The sequence below is a fragment of the Vicugna pacos genome, chromosome 34 (genome assembly GCF_048564905.1).
Source record: "Vicugna pacos chromosome 34, VicPac4, whole genome shotgun sequence".
NCBI classification, from domain to species: Eukaryota; Metazoa; Chordata; class Mammalia; order Artiodactyla; family Camelidae; genus Vicugna; species Vicugna pacos.
The window spans coordinates 18,170,410-18,187,798 of NC_133020.1; the positions used below are offsets into that span (position 1 = coordinate 18,170,410).

The window sequence follows — 17,389 nt, forward strand, 5'->3', positions numbered from 1 at the left end:
CCCCTGAGCTGAACCCGTGGGGATTCTGTAGTTGTGAGATGAGTGATGATGGCAAGGTTGAGTCTCTGCCCTGATGCCCTTGACCCAGAGGGGCAGCTCCTTGATGGCAGCCGCTGTGTGGAGAGCACCGAGTGTTCCTGCGTGCATTCTGGGAAGCGGTACCCGCCAGGCGCCTCCTTCTCCCGAGACTGCAACACCTGGTAATCGGGCTGAGCCATGTGATCTAGGGAACCTGCCTGGGGCTGTGGGAGGGGTTAGCTGGGCCAGCGCGGGCAGTAGGGGTACCGGCAGGTGAAATGGGACCTGGCCTGGGCTGGGGGTGGTTTGGGGAAGGGCGTGGAGGCTGATGATGGAGAGAAAGGCTTGTATACAGATCTGTCTGGAGGAGGGAGGCGGGTGTGTGTGTAAGGTCCCTTTATAAGCAAACAACATCTCTAGCTTTCCCCCAACTGTGCTTTAATCAGTGACTCTCTCTCCCTGAAGAGGGACCTTAAGACAGTCACCAAGCCACAGGCAGTCCTACCCTCCTTGATCACTGACCCACTAGATGGGAGGAGGCCGTGGTGCCCAGTGGACACCTGGGGGCCTGCCCTCCAGGCTCTGCTGCTCCAGCCTCACTCCAGCCATTTCCTCCAGAAGCCCCTCTGGCTGTCTCCCCGGGCCGGCTGGCTCTGCCTGACCCTGCATATGCGGGAGGAGAACGCCAGGCCTCTTCCCTGGGCTGCCTTCCCCCGCGTGGCAGTCTTCCAGGAGTCTCCCAAACCCGGACGCCTGTGTTTACAGAACCACCCATGACCTGTGCTTCTCTCCCCAACAGCATTTGCCGAAACAGCCTGTGGATCTGCAGCAACGAGGAGTGTCCAGGTAGGTGAGCCTCCCCTCCCTCCCCGCTCTGAACGCAGACGAGTGGCCTTCCGTGCCAGCTGGGGACCACAGGGCTGGATGTGACTCGACCACAGCTCCCTTACAAAGCCAGCCATGCTAACCTGCCCTGGGCCAGCAGCGGGAGGCCCTCCAGCAGCTGAACGGGGAGAACCCACGTGGGCTAAGGTTTCATTGTCCGTTTCTCTTCATCTGTTTGCTCAAAGGATTACAGTTGAATGAGCTGTAAAAACTGTGAGGTGTCAGGTGACTAAACAAGGATGACGCAAATTCCTTGGAAAATTAAGAGGAAGAAGGGCCTGGCAATTCTTTAAGCTTAGAGTGAGTAATTTTGGGAATTTTCTGGAATGCCTGATCTGAAGACCTTGGCACCATCCAAAAGCTAGGAAAACCAGGCCACCGAATATACCCTCCTGCCTTGTCCCCGCCTGGAAAGTCTATTTAGGAGCAGTTGCCTTATCATCTCTGCCTTTATTTTCTCCTCTGTTTAGCCTCAACTCTGTTCTATTTACTGCAAACGTTGCCCATTCAAAGCTGCCTCTGCCTCACACCCCCCCCACCGTGACCCTGGCTCTTCTCCTGATGCCCCTCTCCTCTGTGATGGTTGCTGTATGTTAGGCACTGTGTTCAGCATTTTGCATGTATGACCTCATCACCACGACCTATGAGGCAGGTACAACTTCTTCTTATGTTACAGAAGAGGAAACAGACCCAGAGAGGTTAAGTAACTCACCCAAAGTCACACAGCTGCTATGAGGCAGACAGGACCCAAACTGACAACGGTCTGACCTCTACTCTTGCCTTTCCCTCTACTCCCCTTCCAAGTCTTTGACCCATCCCTTGGCAGGAGGGTCTCTGCCATTTCTCATGAGTGCTGGTGAGGCCCCACGCTTAGTTAAAGACTAGCTCAGCCTCAGTGCTCATGCTGGACACTACTTCGTGGGTCACCGTGTTTGTGGAGCGCAATAAAAAACAGCCGGGCAAATAGTCTGATGGCAAGCTCTTGTCCCTTTGGTGCCAAGAGGCTACGCTGGCTTTGGTGGGCTGGCAGGGGATTGAGCTTGCACTCCTGGGCTTGTATTTGGGGTCTGTGGCTTTAGAGTCACTTAGTAGGACTTCCTCAGTGCCCACTACACTGGGGAAATTCTGGAACTAGATGGAAACTAGATGGAAAGTGGGCATCAGGGTGAGGCCACTTATTTGGCCCAGGGATGGCCAACCAGCCAATTTATCTTCTGTACAATTCTTGAAAAAAGCGCAAAGAACAAAAGATGCTCTTGCAAGTGATGTGAATGTTAATGCTCCAGTTTAACATAATCATACCCTGTGAAAGACCTGAGGGGCCCTTTGAAAGACATGAGGTTGCTGCAACTGACCCGTGGAAAAAACTTTTAATATCTAAATAGTAAGCATTTATTGTATAACGTCTATGAGGTACCGAGGGTGGAATTAGAAATTTAACTTACTGTGTTTTGTCAGAATGACTACCAGATTAGGAAAGCTTAATAACCACTTTCTATAGGGAATGTCTTCCATCCATCCATCCAACCATACATCCATCTAACCATCTAATCATCCATCCACTTATTCATCCATCCATCCATCCAACAATTATTTAAACACACATTGGGTACATGATGGAATGCTTGGTTTGGGGCAGACAGTACCGTCCCCTGGTTTTCAGCTCAAAATCTGGATGATAACTTCGTTGAGGATGCGAGAAATTTTCTTGATGGCTTGATGGGAAGATAGCTGGTTCCATCTCTGTGGTCTGTGGAGTGGTTTGCTGTTTTGCCAACACAACAATAAGCTGTTGCTCTGTGTGTTCAAAGCCTCAGCTCTGACCTTCTTTTTCTAGTTCTGGAGTTGGTGGTTGCCTCTCAGTCCATTTCTACCTATAGCACATATCATGTCTCTGCACCTGCCAAGAGTCAGCTGGCAGTGGGGCTGTCTTATCCGCCAGCGTGGTGATTGCTGGCAGAGCTTCTGGTGGGAAGTTTCTGGAAGGGAATATGCCTGGCCCTGCTAGTAAAGCAAAGAGCAGGCTGGGGCTTCCCTGGAGGAGCTGACATTATGAGCCTTAGAGAGCTGAGTTTTGATTCTCTGGAGTAAGATGAGAGTGTACTAGTTGTCTGTTACGTGTAACAAATTGCCCCCACACTTAGCAAACAACAGACATTTATTTCTCAGAGTTTCTGTACGTCAGAAATCTGGGTGCGGTTTAGCTGGGTGCCTCTGGCCCATGATGTCTCATGAAGTTGCAGTCAGGTTATTGACTGGGGCTGTGGTCTTACCTGAAGTTTCCTCCGGGGTGAGAGGGTCACGCTGAAGCTCTCTCTCGTGATGGTCGGCAGGCCTTTGTCCCTCTCCACGTGGCCCTCCCCTGGGGCTGCCTCGTGACATGACACGTGGCTTCCTCTAGGGTGAGTGACCTCAGAGAGAGTGAGACAGGGCAGCCAAAACAGAAGCCACGGTCCTTTAAAAACCTGCTCTCCAAGGTGACAGCTGTATTATATGTGCTAGAAATAAGACCATGTGGCCAGTCTGCACTCAAGGTGAGGGCGTCACACAAGACGTGAATACAGGCGGTGGGATCTTTGGGGGGGGGCATCCTAAAGGCTGCTGAGTACCGAGAATCTTGTGTTTGGGGGCAGGAGGGAGGGAAAAATTGCGGGGAGAGCATGAGCCTGCGTGGGGAGGGGCGGGGGCTTCACTGCTCCCCGCACACCTCTCTTCGGGTTAGGACTGGGGCTGCCCCAGGCAAAACTGTGATTTCCGCACGGGCAGTGGGCTTCCCTTTCTGTGATCCTGAGCCTCTCTCCGCTTCCTCTGCAAACCGGAGCAGCTCTGCTGACTTGTCTCCACTGAGCCACAGATGTTTGGTGAGGATTAATGCGAAAGGAGCATGTCTGTTAATTGGACTACCCCTCAAACAAAGCTCTGGTGACAGGACTTCATGGTCTTTGTTTTTTTTTGCAGTGGGGGTGGCGATTAGCTTTACTTTGAATGAAGGGACTGAGGATTGAACCCAGGACCTCGTGCATGCGGAGCATGCACTCTGTCGCTGAGCTATACCGCCCCCCTTGGTGACAGAATTTCAGGCTCCTGGGGGAGTGTGTGGAAGGCGCTCTTCTGGACCCGGGAAGTCATGAGTGGAGCGCTTTTCATTTGTGGCCCAAATCCGATGAGCGTGGAAGGGTCATGCCGTCCTGGGCTGGGAGTGTGGGCTGTGGGCTCAGGCAGGTGAAATGTGTATTACACAGATACTTGTATTTGCTAGAAATAAAACCACACGACCAGTCTGCACTCAAGGTGAGGGCGTCACACAAAGACATGAATACAGGACGTGGGACCTTGGAGGGAGTCAAGAAATATTAAATATTATTTATTATTAATATTTAATATGTTAAATATGATTATATTGTCAGGCAGTGGGAAGGCACAGAGTGATTCCACAAAACTCTGACACCAAATGTGTGTGTCTTCCCCCTACTCCAACCCATTCTCTGACTTCCTGGGCACCCGCCGGTGTCCTACAATTTAATTCAGTTCTGATCCCCACTACCCAGGGTTAGTGCCGACCCCGCAGGCGAAGGGCTCGGTTCCAGTACTCTTGCTTCTGATGGCAGCCCCAGGTATAGAGTCCCCGGGGCACCCTCTTCTGTCCGCCTTGGCTGCAAACTGGGGGTTCCCGCAGTGCCGTCCTCAGGTTCGAAAGTTGCTCGAATGGCTCATAGAACTCAGGCAAACCCTTTACTATTACCGGTCCATTGCAAGAACCATCATCAAGGACACAAATGAACGCCAGATGAAGAGGCACGTAGGGCGAGGTCTGGAAGGGCCCGAGCACAGGAGCTTCTGTCCCTGGGGAGCTGGGGTGCGCAGCCTCCCTGCGTGTGGATTTGTTCCCTAAGCCGGAAGCTGTCCAGACTCTGTTGTGTGAGAGTTTTTACGGAGGTTTTATTATGTAGGCATGATTGATTATTAACTCCATCTCCAGCCCTCGCTGTGGGTGGGGGTGGGGCTGGGAGTTCCAAGCCCCTAGTCATGCCTTGGTCTCTCGGTCACCAGACCCCATCCTGGAGCTCTCTAGGGACCCACCAAAGGTGGCTTCATTAGAACAAAAGATGCCCCCATCACCCAGGGCATTGGAAGGGTGCTAGAAGCTGTGCGTCGGGAACCAAAGGCGTTTACGTTTGTTACTGTCTCAGAAGGAGATTCTGGTGAAGGCGGTCAGGGGCCTCCCTACTTTCTCTGAATTTCTTCGGCCTGAGCGTGCCCTCCTGGCTCATGCAATCCTGGAAGGGGTCAGCGGCCCGGGGGACCAGGCAGAGGGACAGTTACCATAACCTGGGGCTGCTCACCCTCCCCCTGCCTTTCAGCACGTTACAAGGACAGGGCCACCCCTGGCCCCGACTGTGCCCGCTGTGACTTCAGCACAGACGTGGGCACGAGGCGGCAGGTGGGGGCTGATGGGGCTTGTGCCTGACAGACGGGCAGCTGGGTCCCCCTTAGGCCTTTGGGGACCCCCGACTGCACTGCACGGCACAGCGCCAGCCCCTGGAGACGGGCGCAAGTGGGACTGGTTCTAGGACCCTCTTAGGGGAACTTGGGGTGCAGACCGGGTCAGCGGTACGGGGGACGATTCTCTGCTGTTAGGGGGCTGGGGCGTCTGGGTGGGAAAGGAGAGCCCTACTTTATGACTTGTGTCTGCATTTACTTTTCTGCAGAGTGGAAGGCAAGGAGCGGAGGAAACACGGAGGGAGGCTGGGAAGGGGTCCAGATGCCCGTTTCAGCTTCAATGGGTCCATTGTGTGCCCCAGAGATGGGGTTGCCCTGAGCTGGGGTGGGGCCAGTGGGGAATCACTGCAGACACTGGCAGAACCTCCCCACCCCCACCCCCACCCCCTGCCACCCACACAGATGTGTTCCAGGATGTGTGATCTGTGGTCCGAGGTGCACTGGGCCAGCAGCATGGGCCGGCACTGGGGCCTGGGGAGGACGGAGTTGCAGCTGGGTGGGGGGGTGAGGTCTCAAGCTGTAGTGGGGACGCAGGGGGAGTCCTCACACCCACCCTTAGATGTATCAGCCTGGGCCGGGGAGCTGGCTCGGGTGGTGGTGAGATCATGGGCAGATGGTGTCCTGGGCCCCCACTGGCCCTGCTGAAGTCACAGCATGGATTTGCCCATGAGGAGGCCTGAGGCCGCCTTCCAGCTGGGGAGGTGGGTGAGGATGGATCCCAACCCCTGCTGGGCTTGGAGACAGCCCTGCCCTCCGCCCCCATCACCGCTCTGGACTGCCTTTCTGCCCACTTGCCTTCAGGGGCTCCTGGGGTGGGGGGAATACCCCCAACAATGGCAGCCCAGAGAAAGGCCTCTGAAGGCGTGGGGCAGAGCCAGAACCCGGGGTGGCCATGGGGAGGCTCGGAGCTGGAGCCGAGGGTTTTGGTCCTGCTCTACTACTGACAGGTGTGGCTGTCACTGCCCTGAGGCCTCCAACTGACCAACAGCCCTGACCTCTCAGAGTCAGAGGAGTGGGGCCTGAATAGAGTCCTCCCATGGAGCCCCTTCTAGACTGCTGTGTGTCCCCAGAAGGCGCCCTGCCCTGCTGGGACATGCACTCTCCCCTTCCCTGTGTCCCCCCGACCAGGGGACCCACTGGGACACACACTCTCCCCTTCCCTGTGACCCCCCAGGGGAGTGTCTTGTCACAGGACAGTCCCACTTCAAGAGCTTTGATAACAAGTACTTCACCTTCAGCGGGGTCTGCCAGTACCTGCTGGCCCGGGACTGCCAGGACCACTCCTTCTCTGTCATCATAGATACCGTGCAGGTGAGCCTGGGCAAGGCAGTCCAGCTGACCTTGGTGGGGGCGGGGAAGCTGGCCCCATCCCTTCGGCTGCGCTGCCGCGCACCCCTGTGCACTTCTTTCCTCTGGTCAACTGAACAGAGGGGAGGAAAGATGGGGCATGGGGGCTCCCCTGGGGACCCAAGTCCCTGCCTGCCTTTGGAACCGCAGGCCCAAGGAACAAGGACCAGCGAGGCCTAGAATCCTTACAAAGGGCCAGACCAGGCTGGGCACGGGTGTGGGGACCCCGGGGAGCTGGGCAGGGCTGAGGCCTGGGCCAGGGCCCTTCCCAGAGATCATTCTGTGAGAAGGGAGTGGTCCCGTGTGAGAAGGCCTGCCGTCTGGGTTGGGGTCTTTCCCCGAGTGAAGGGAACTGGGTGGGGCTGCTGGGCTGGCGGGGGTGCAATGACATCACTCTGGGGCCACTCTTGGCAGTGTGCCGATGACCCCGACTCTGTCTGCACTCGCTCTGTCACTGTACGCCTGTCCAGCCCGCACAACAGCCTTGTGAAGCTGAAGCATGGGGGAGGAGTCGCCGTGGACGGCCAGGACGTCCAGATCCCCCTCCTGCAAGGTGGGCTCCCTCCTCCCCCACGGTCCCCCTGCCCAGTTCCCAGCTCATCCTCAGTGTCCCCACCCTTCAGCCATGCTCTCTGCCTGGCTCTTCTGTGAAAATGGGAAGGAGAGCTATCTTTGGAGGGCAGACTGGGTATCCTGGCCTGCATCCTGCAAGAAAGGAAAGCTTCCTGGAAGAGGAGGATAAGCAGAGGACACTGGCTGGGGGCAAGGTGGCTGGTGATGGGTCAGACCCGAGGACGTCATGGGCAAAGCCAGGTGACCCTGTGACCTGTGGGGAAACCTTTTCAGTGACTTTAGCAGGTAGCAGTGCCATTTTGCATGGGATAATCTCAACTTTCACTCTCAAAGTACTTCCCAGACCCCTCCCCTCTTCTTATTCCTGACCATGAACGCCCCATGGCCTGTTATTCTGGCATTGCACTCTGTGGGTGAGCTCGGGCCAGTGGGCACACAGTGTGTCCGTGTGTGTTTAACGCAGTGTGTCTCTCCCTAGGGCAAGAGGTATGCCTCCTACCTTGTGTCAGCTTTGCTCAGATGCAAGGACTGAGTAACTCAGCCTGGACGCATGTGCAACAGCAGAGGGGCCCAGGGCGTTAGAGATTCACCTGAAGACAGATCCAGGCTCAGGGCACCTGCCTAAGCCAAGGACGCAGGAGCCTCTGCTGCCCCCTGGTGGCAGTATAGGGAATGGCAGGTTACGGAGGGACTACAGAGGCACCTTCCTGAGAAGCCTTATTTATTTGCACTACACCCACTCTGAGCACCTTTCCTCTGAGACACCCCCCCCCTTAAGCCTCATGTACATCCCCAGATGCCCCCTAACTCACTGCTTTCATTCTACAGTCCTTTGTGAGATACCCCATCTCTCCCTAAGATCCACCTGCCTGCCACCCCCTGCTCTCTCCCCATCTTAGCCTGAATCCTGTCCTCGCTTGGTTCCAGGTAGCCTCCGCATTCAGCGCACAGTGACGGCCTCTGTGCACCTCGGCTATGGGGAGGACCTGCAGATAGACTGGGACGGCCGCGGGAGGCTGCTGGTGAAGGTAGGTGCCCTCCCGCGCACGGCCCCCCCGCAGCCAGACCTCACAGAGTCCCCATTGTGCTCTGGTGGGAGAGCTCGGGGTGGGAGGAGAATTCCTTTCTCCCCAAGGCCAGGGACAGGCCTCTCTTGTGTGTGAGAGGCTGGTGTTTGCTGTCTGGACGCCGCTCATTCACCCCGGGAGTTCTCACCTCTGGGCTCTGGTACCTCAAGGGCCCCCAGACTCGGGGCACTCCTGCAGGGCTGGGGAGGCAGCAGGTTTGCTGCCCAGGCTCCTGGCTGCAGCAAGGCCTGGGATCAGGGGGTGTCCCCGGGAGCTGCTGTGGGACTCACAGCCAAGACCCTGCGTTGTGTCCGCATGGCCTGGGAAGGGTTGTCCTGGGGCCCCTGCAGCCTCGGGACCACTCCCCCGCTCCCTGTGGTCCCAGAGTTGCAGGTGGATAGGAATCTATACATTCACAGGGCTTCCCTGTGTGTTCTTCCCTCTGAAATTTCCCTAGAAGGTATTGTCACTGCTGTTTCCTAAATGAAGCAACCAAGGCGCTCGAGGGCTGGGAGCTGGGCCCAGGGCCGCACACCCCGCTGCGGGCAGAGCTGGGCTAGCTCTCCAGGCGGCGTCACTGCCGCCAGCCCAGTGCTGCTCCCGTTTTGGTCTTCAGATGCTTTCACAATCTTAAAATTTACTGAGGACCCCGGGATCCTTTATGAAGTTTGTATCTATTGATGTTTACCAGGTTAGAAATTAAATCAGGGACATTTAAAATCATACGTATGAATTCACTGGCAAGTTAACAATAATAAAGCTACTACACATTACTATACACTTTAAAAAGAATCTGTTTTCCAAAACAAAAATCAGTGTTGAGAAGCATACCATTGTTTTACGTGTCTGCAAGTTGCTTTGATGGCTGGTTGACTAGAAGACAGCTGGAGTCTCATCCGCGGCACTCAGTCTTCTGCAGCGTTACGTGTCGTGCAGGCTCCGGGAAGCTCCACTGCACACTGCGGAGCACGAGAGGGAGAAAGCCAAGTAGCGGCTTCCTGTGATTATGAAAATACTTTTGGCCGCGTCGACCCCTTGAAAGGACCTCAGGGGCCACCCCCCATGGGTCCCAAGACCACACTTTGAGGACCCCTGCTCTAGATATGCTAGGACCCCTGAAGAGTCCCCAGGCCCCATCTTTCACCGGTCCTCGGCACAATCCTGGGATGGGCGTTGGGGTGGCCCTAAGACATCCTCATTTCCTCCTCTCTCATCATGTCATGTTCTTGCTCTTATCTTAATGTCCCTGAGAGAGTTCCAAATCAACGCCTTTTTTTTTCTTTTATAAAACTTAAACCTGCAACCACAGACCATAGAGCAGGAAGCTCTTGGAGATCTTTGCCAATCCCTCTCGTAGTTAAGTTGGAAATAAAGATCTTTCATGTCTGGGGCAGGAAAGTGACTTGTTCCAGGCCTCAGGGTCACTCGGTTACAGAGTGAGAGCAGATCTCGGGTCACCTGCACCCCGGTCTTCAGGGGGCTGCCCCGTCAGCCACTTTCTTGGGCACCTCCTACGTCACCGAAGGGCACTCTTGATCTGCGGGGCTCTCCCCACCGTCCTCAGGTCCTTCCTGAACATCTCGTCTTCCCCGCAGGCTCCTCGGTCCTTTGTCTCCTCTGAGGAGAGAAGAGGACTTGTTTCTGTGGGGATGGGGTGCAGACTTAGCTCCGGGTGGGGTTCGGTCTAATAAGAAGCCTTCGTTGTTCAAGATTCAGGATGGGGCGGACGACTCCTGGCCTGTGGAAAGCCCTATGTATTTGGGTCAGAGGAGGAAAGGAGGTGCTTGTGCAGGGGGCTGCTGACCCTGGGGTTTGTGGGGACTGCTGGGCGGAGGACGCTGGCTGGAGGCAGGCCACCGGGGAGCAGCAGGGTGGACACAGCTGTCCCCCAAAGGCAGCCGGGTGAGGCGCGCCAGGGGCTCCCAGGGCGATGTGTTGGGCGTTGGCGTGGCGTTTCAGCGGCTTCCGGAGGAGCGCCTCTCTCGCTCACGACCTTGTCCAGACGTTGGTGACCCGTTCACTCCCTGAACTTGAGGCTGAGGTGACAACAGTGAAACAGAACAGACCAGAATCCTGGCTTTGTTCAGTTTAAATTCTAATGGGTGGGGAGTTGGATGATAAACTAAACCAATAAGGAAACTGTATCCTATGTGAGAAGTGATAAATTCTGGGGAGATGGGTGCAGTGGAGGAGGGGCCGGAAGGGCCAGGTCAGGGGGACTGACGTTTTCCGTGGGAGGCCAGGGAAGGGCCGGGTCCCCGATGGACGTGCCAGCACCTGATGTTTTAAAGCAAAACAAGGGAACGTGACTCTGTGTTCTTCCCTGTTAATGATATTTATCTGGGTACGTTTTATATGGGTCCCGAACCTCCCCGAGATTATTCATCCTGCATCTTGTGAATCAGAGCCGGAGGCTGGAAGGGGTTGCTAGAGATGACGCCCGGGGCCAGGCCCACAGCATGCAGGGGTCAGAACACAGGAGGGCACACAGCTGCGACGATCAGTAGGGCAGGAGTCAGGGACATGGGGACCCCGCCCCTGCCTGGATTTGAACCAGGGCCCTCCCAACAGAGATGGGCAGATGCCCCCGGTTGTACCTTGTTGGGGTACAGGCTCAGCTCCCCAAGTCCTCCCTGAATGTGCACCTTGGGCTTGAAGCCTGGAGAACAGGCCCCATGCTGGTGGCCAGCACCCCTCCTGGCCACCCCCGCAGGCTGTCCCCAAGTCCTCACTGACCACCACCTCCGCCGGCCATGATCACAACCCCTGGGGTCCTCAGCTTATGGCCTTTTTTCCTCAATGATGCTCAGTGGCTGAGTCAAAACCAAGAAGTTAGGAAGGTGTTCTTCTTTGCCATCCGATGCATGTTCTGAGAGCGATGTATGTTCTGCTTCCCCCATGCGGGCGATGGATAAATGGGCACTAAAGGTCCGCTGGCTTTTCACTGCGCTGCCGTGGGCATCAGGGTCCACGGGCTTGGGTGTCTCTGACAAGCAGGGCGGCAGAGCCCCGCCCAGCTGCTGGCCCCAGCTGCTGGTCCCAGCTGTGTGACCTCAGGCAAGTCGCTGTCCCTGTCTGGGTCGCAGTAGCTCTCTTTAAGTGACAGGATGATCTCTAAATGCCTTCCTACACAGCGGGTCTCTGACTAATGGTTTCAGAGCCGGGGGTGGAGCTGGTGGTGAGCAGATACTGCGCTTCCCTTTTCCCTTTTTTATTCCCTTCTGTAGCTCAGGGCTTAGCTGCGGTTTATTAAATTCGTATTTATTTTTCACCTGGGGAGCGTTTTTGAGGAAAGCCATCTCATTAGCGACAGAGAGCTGTGGCTGCTTTGGCGGCAGCTGCTCCCAGCTGGTCTGTCCTCCGGCAGCTGTCCCCAGTCTACGCGGGGAGGACCTGCGGCCTGTGCGGGAATTACAACGGCAACCGGCGGGACGACTTCCTGACGCCCGCGGGCCTGGCGGAGCCGCTGGCCGAGCACTTCGGGAACTCCTGGAAGCTGCGCGGGGACTGCGAGGACCTGCGGAGGCAGCCCAGCGACCCGTGCAGCCTCAACCCGCGCCAGAGTACGTGAGCCCGGGGGCCCGGGGCCCGGCGCCTTCCGCGGGCGGTGAGGGGCAGGGGCGCACCCCTCAGACCAGAGCTCCCCCGGGTTCCAGTGCCTTCCGCGGATGGACGGTGTGCCCACCGTGGCGGCGGGGGAACGTAGGCCCCCGGAGCTTCTAGCTCCCCGGGCTCCAGTGCCTCCGAGGACGGGTCCTGTTGGGGGTGAGTGGGTGGGTCTTTGTTTTCACCATCAGCATTTGACTGTCTACATGTGGATCATTTATTCTTCAAAGTCTCTTTATTGCGCGCCCTCCGTGGGCCGCGCCCTGGGAAAGAAAAGAGTAGCCCGTAACCCTTCCCCGGGACACTCTGGGTCTGCAGGAGCAGCCGGGACACGGACTCAGACTCAGTCATCCTTGGGGAGGGGCGCCGGGGCGGCCGTGGGCAGGTTCGCCTGCAGCAGCATTTCAGCCCGACCAGCTGCCCCAGCTCATCGCGGAACCGAGTCTCCGCTGTCGGTGGGCATGTGCTGGGGAAATGCAGCTGATTCTGTATTTAAGCCAATCAAAAAAGTAGACGGCTGCGGAAGAAAACTTGCAGTGCTTCCCGGACCCGAGAGACGTTGCTTCTGCCGTTGGTGCAGAGGGAGGCGCGGGGCGGGGTTTCGGAGCCTGCGGCCGCGGGGTCTGGGCGCGCGCGGGGCTCGGGCTGTGCGCCGCCCCGGCCACGCCGCCGCTCTGTCCCCACAGCCAGGTTCGCGGAGGAGGCCTGCGCCGTCCTGACGTCCCCCAAGTTCGAGGCCTGCCACAGCGCCGTGGGCCCGCTGCCCTACCTGCAGAACTGCCGCTACGACGTGTGCTCGTGCTCTGACGGAGGAGACTGCCTGTGCGACGCGGTGGCCAGCTACGCGGCGGCCTGCGCCCGGAGAGGCGTGCACATCGCGTGGCGGGAGCCCGGCTTCTGTGGTGGGTGCCCTCCCTGCCCCCGCCCCTGCACAAGACCCAGCCGGATCCGCTCGGACACCCAGGGGCCTCCACGCTGGTCCTCAGAGCGCTGCCTCTGTATGACTGCATTCGGAGACGCCCAGGGCATCCGACAAAGGCCTTGTGGGAACCGGTCATTTGTGGCCACGTTCCCCTCCCATCTCCCTGCAGGACAGGCAGTGGCGACAGGCTTGTTCCCGGAGGGCAAGTTGATCCCCTACCTAGAGGCCTAAATCCATGGTGTCTCCGCCTGGCAGAGATTTCCTGTCACTGCTCCCACCTAGTGTGGGATACTTGTAGACCAGGTTGAGGAGTGAGTGGGTCCCAGACGCCAGTGGGTCCCTGCATCCCTGGAGGGTCTGATGAAGTGATGGGGGATGCATGTACCAACCCTCTGCTTATAACTTCAGGTGAGCCGTCCACACAGTCCCGGCCCACATCTCTGGCGCTGTGTAAAGTCATGTAAAGTACAATCACGTCATTGCAGCCTGTGCTGGAGTCTCAGTCTGAGCTGTTAGACACCTGGCACCAGAATTGCCATCTGCCCCACACTCTGGCCCCCTGGTTGGCTGCTGTTGTTGTTCTGGGGACATTTGCTGAGTGCCTGGCATGGCCAGGCAGTAGCAGTGCGTAGAGCCTGAACTTTTGAGGCACAGACGGAAACTGCTTCCCTATCACACTGAATAAAAGAATAATTAATTAGGGCAGGGGCAACCAAGGAGGGCTTTCTGGAGGTGGTGCACTTGACCTGGCTTTTAGAAGGCATTTTCTTGGCAGAAAACAAGTTGTTTCCAATGGTGGAATGATAGTGGGCTGGCTCCGCAGCAGCAGGGACAGAGAGTTTGGGTTAGTTTCCTGACTCCTGAGGCTTCAGGATATAATGGGAAGTGTGCGTGGCAGGAAGGAGCTGTCCCTGGAGACGTTTAGGGGCAAGGGGGATCTGTCTTTATGAGGTGAACCAGAGAAAACCAGCCCAGTGGCCAACTCTGAGGTCCAAGGAAGTGGGGCAGGATTCCTGGGTTCCTGCCTCCATCCTGTGCCTCATTTCCCCTTCCTGAGAAACGAACAGCTCTCTCTCCACCACTGACTCCAGCCCTGAGAAGGGGCCACTCGCCCTGGGGACATTCATGGAGCAAGGACTCGTTGGTAGCTGCTTTGTGGGGTGTCATGAGAAGATTCCAGGGAATCACCCACATTTTCCCTTTGTAAATTGGTTATGTTTCCTTTGGGAAGACAAGACCCTGGTCTCTTGAAGGCAGAGGCCAAGTCCTACTATCTCTGCGTCCCCGAGCCTAGCACAGCCTCTGGCAAGCGACGGGCACCCAGTCAACATCTGTTAAACTGAGATGCGCATCACTTCTGGGGAAGAAGGAGAAATTTAATACGGCTCCGGGCCAGCTGTGGAGATAGTCCCATCAGAGGAAGAAAGCTCCCAGCTCCAGCTCCTCCTGGATGGGTGGCATGTGCCATAGTCGTAGGTGCAATAGACTGAATGGGATTCCCATCCTTATGGCCCAATGTGCCTCGTCTTGACCCGCCCACAACCTAAAATACTCATCCTACGACCCCGCCTCTCTGCTGGTTCAGAGCAAAGTCTGTGTCTAACAGCGTCGGAACTCTTTCCCTCCCAGCTTCCCTCAAACAGCACGCCTGGAGCAGTGGTAGGAGGGCAGACTGCAGGGCTCGGCTGTTTCTCAGGTTCACGGTCAGCCTGTCCCTTTACAGCTTCCGTGGAATATAGCCAGTGGGTTTCTGCTGTAGAAGTGGCTCTGAACAGAGAGGGCAGGGTTCTAATGGCCCTGGGAGGCGTGTCCCCAGAGTGAGGTGTTCATTTCTCGGACAGCAGCGGATCAGCAACGGGAAAGCGTTTAGAAAGAGCCAAGGGCTCCCCACATCTCCCAGTAAAGGTTCTGTCATCAGGGTGCTCACGAGGGGACTGTCAGCATAGGAATCGGCTGTGTGCCTGCCAGGATCCACCAGCGCTGGGTCCTCTGCCTGGAGCCTGCGGAGCTGGGGCTGCGTCTCCCCAGTGATCACAGTGTCAGTAACAGCTATGGACCTTTCCCACGGGCGGGGCATGGTTAAACCTGTCCGCTCACTTCACTGCCACCGCCACCCAGGGGGACATCATCACCATGTTCCAGGGAGGACATCGCTCAGGGTCACATGGCTACAGCACGGCAGGACTGGGGCTCCAGCCCAGGAGCGTGGGATCTGGCGCTCCCCCTCCTGCTGCCTTGCCCCTCTGCCCAGCTTCCTCTCGGCTTCTCTGTGTTGTCCTTTCTGGATGTGGAGGCCAGGGAGGGGGAGATCTGTGGGTAATGGGTGCTGTTGGCTCCGCTGGGGCAGCTGTAAGAGTGTCCCTGCCCTTCGTGACTGGTGCGTCCTAAGAGACTGGTTCCTAGGGGACTGTTTCCCTTTCTAGAGCGTAATGGTTAAGAGCATGAGCTTTTGGGTCACAGAGAGCTCGGCTGGAATCCTGCCTCTGCCTCTCCCTGGGACGCGTGACCCTGACGAGTCACTTAGCCCAAGTGTCAGTTTTCTCACCTGCAGAGACGGGCTTGCGAGATCGAACTCACTGAGAGGAGCGTAAGAGGCATAAAACCCACACGAAGAGCAGGGTATTCAGTAGGTGCTTAATTAGTGGTAGCTGTTCTTGTTATTATCATCACAGGAGAAATGGCCTTGCCCATACCTGCTGGTTCTTTTTACTATTCACAGCTTTGAAGTCCACCAGGATTTCAGTTATGTCCCAGGCTTTGTACATCCGTCATTATAACAGACAGTTGTGAACGTAAAAATACACTTTTGCTCCTGATGCGAAGGGAAGGCAGTGACCGTACGGACATAATTGGGGCCCCAGCAGCAAGGGGTGCCACCCCCAGTCCTAGAACCGCAGTCCCGGTCATCTTAATGTTTCCTCTGAGGCCGTGCTTCCCTGCCCTCTCCCCCAGCCCTGAGCTGCCCGCGGGGCCAGGTGTACCTGCAGTGCGGGGCCCCCTGCAACGCGACCTGCCGCTCCCTCTCTCACCCGGATGACGAGTGCCACGAGGTCTGCCTTGAGGGCTGCTTCTGCCCCTCCGGGCTCTACCTGGATGAGGCGGGGGACTGCGTGCCCAGGGCCCAGTGCCCCTGTTACTACGACGGTGAAATCTTCCAGCCCGAAGACGTCTTCTCAGACCATCACACCGTGTGGTAGGTCGCGTGGCGGGACCAGGGGCCTCTGGAACAGCAGGGCTGGGAAACGGGCCTCCGAGTCCTTCACTTCGTGGATGGGTAACCGGAGGCCCAAGACAGGATACGACTGTCAAGACCAAAGCTAGGATTGCACACAGGTCTCCTGACCGCCTTACCGTGCAGGGACGCAGACCCCAGGCGGGCAGGAGGAGTCACTGGTGAACAGTAAGCAGCTGCCACGCGTGGGGCCCCACCTCCTGGCCCTAGGTCTCAGTTTCCCTTTTCTAGAACAGGAAATGGTATGCCTCCCCGCCTCCCTTCCCTTCCGCCTCCTGCCAAAGTTCTCAGGCCGAAACCTTGAGTCAGAAGGAAATGCACCACAGCGGCGTGGTCTCAGAGGTGCCTCGCTGTCCCGACTTGTTTGCTGCACTTCCCCAAAACACAGCTCCAGGCCGTGCACGCTGCCGGCCGGCCCTCGGTCAGGGGCAGCTCCAGCACCTGTCACGGTCACAGAAGGAGTCTGTAACAGACACGTTTTGGGCGGACACTTCCTTGGCTCCTGTTCTGTCCTGAGTGCCGGGCTGGAGACTGTGTCTAAAAGACGAACCAGAGTCAGAGTAGGCCCTTGGGAAGCTGACAGTCTCCTAGGGGAAGCAGTTTAAATGTCCCGTTTGTGGAAAATTTCAGCCCCAAGTGGAGAGACGGGCGTGAGGAAGCCCAGCGCCTGCAGCCCCGCTTCCGTGGCGATGGCCGCCTCACCATTGTTGTTGGATCCATGCTCTCCTCCCCTTTTGGGCTGGAATAGTTTAAAGAAATCCTTAGATATTATATCATTTTATGTGAGAACACTTCAGTATGTATTTCTAACAGACAAGCACTTAAAAAAATCAACCTAACTATAAAACTCTTCCTAACCTAACCATTAACCATCATTCCTTAATAACATCTCATATTCAATCCATGTCCACATGTTCCTGATTGTCCCAAGTTATCTTTCTGTAGTTGGTTTGTTCAAGGATCCACACGAGGTCTGCACAGTGCATTTGGTGTGAAGCTTTTTCTCATCCCTGCAGTGAGATTAGCTTGCAGTCCCTCCCAATCTCATGTACCCAGAGTGGGTCATTTACACTTGTGTTAAAACAGTTATGGTCCCTGGGACAGGATTTCAGCAATATGTGTTGAATCTCCCCTCTAGATGGTGACTTCCCCAAAAGTCGAGACCACGTCTTAGGCCCCGACCCCCATTACCTAACAGTCCTGACAAAAGCTAGGTTTAATGAAAGTTTCCTGAGGTGA

General features: G+C 56.7%; 1 protein-coding gene across 3 annotated transcripts in view; it reads left to right on the forward strand.

Annotated features, from left to right (window-relative positions):
• Positions 1–17,389, forward strand: part of VWF (von Willebrand factor) — a 116,020-nt gene that overhangs the window by 36,370 nt on the left and 62,261 nt on the right. For all 3 annotated transcript variants that reach the window (XM_072954676.1, XM_072954675.1, XM_072954677.1), the window contains 8 exons: positions 89–200; positions 818–864; positions 6,578–6,714; positions 7,165–7,303; positions 8,251–8,351; positions 11,758–11,953; positions 12,683–12,898; positions 15,871–16,111. In XM_072954676.1, the coding sequence (XP_072810777.1) occupies positions 89–200; positions 818–864; positions 6,578–6,714; positions 7,165–7,303; positions 8,251–8,351; positions 11,758–11,953; positions 12,683–12,898; positions 15,871–16,111 (1,189 nt within the window). The remainder of the gene's footprint in view (positions 1–88; positions 201–817; positions 865–6,577; positions 6,715–7,164; positions 7,304–8,250; positions 8,352–11,757; positions 11,954–12,682; positions 12,899–15,870; positions 16,112–17,389) is intronic.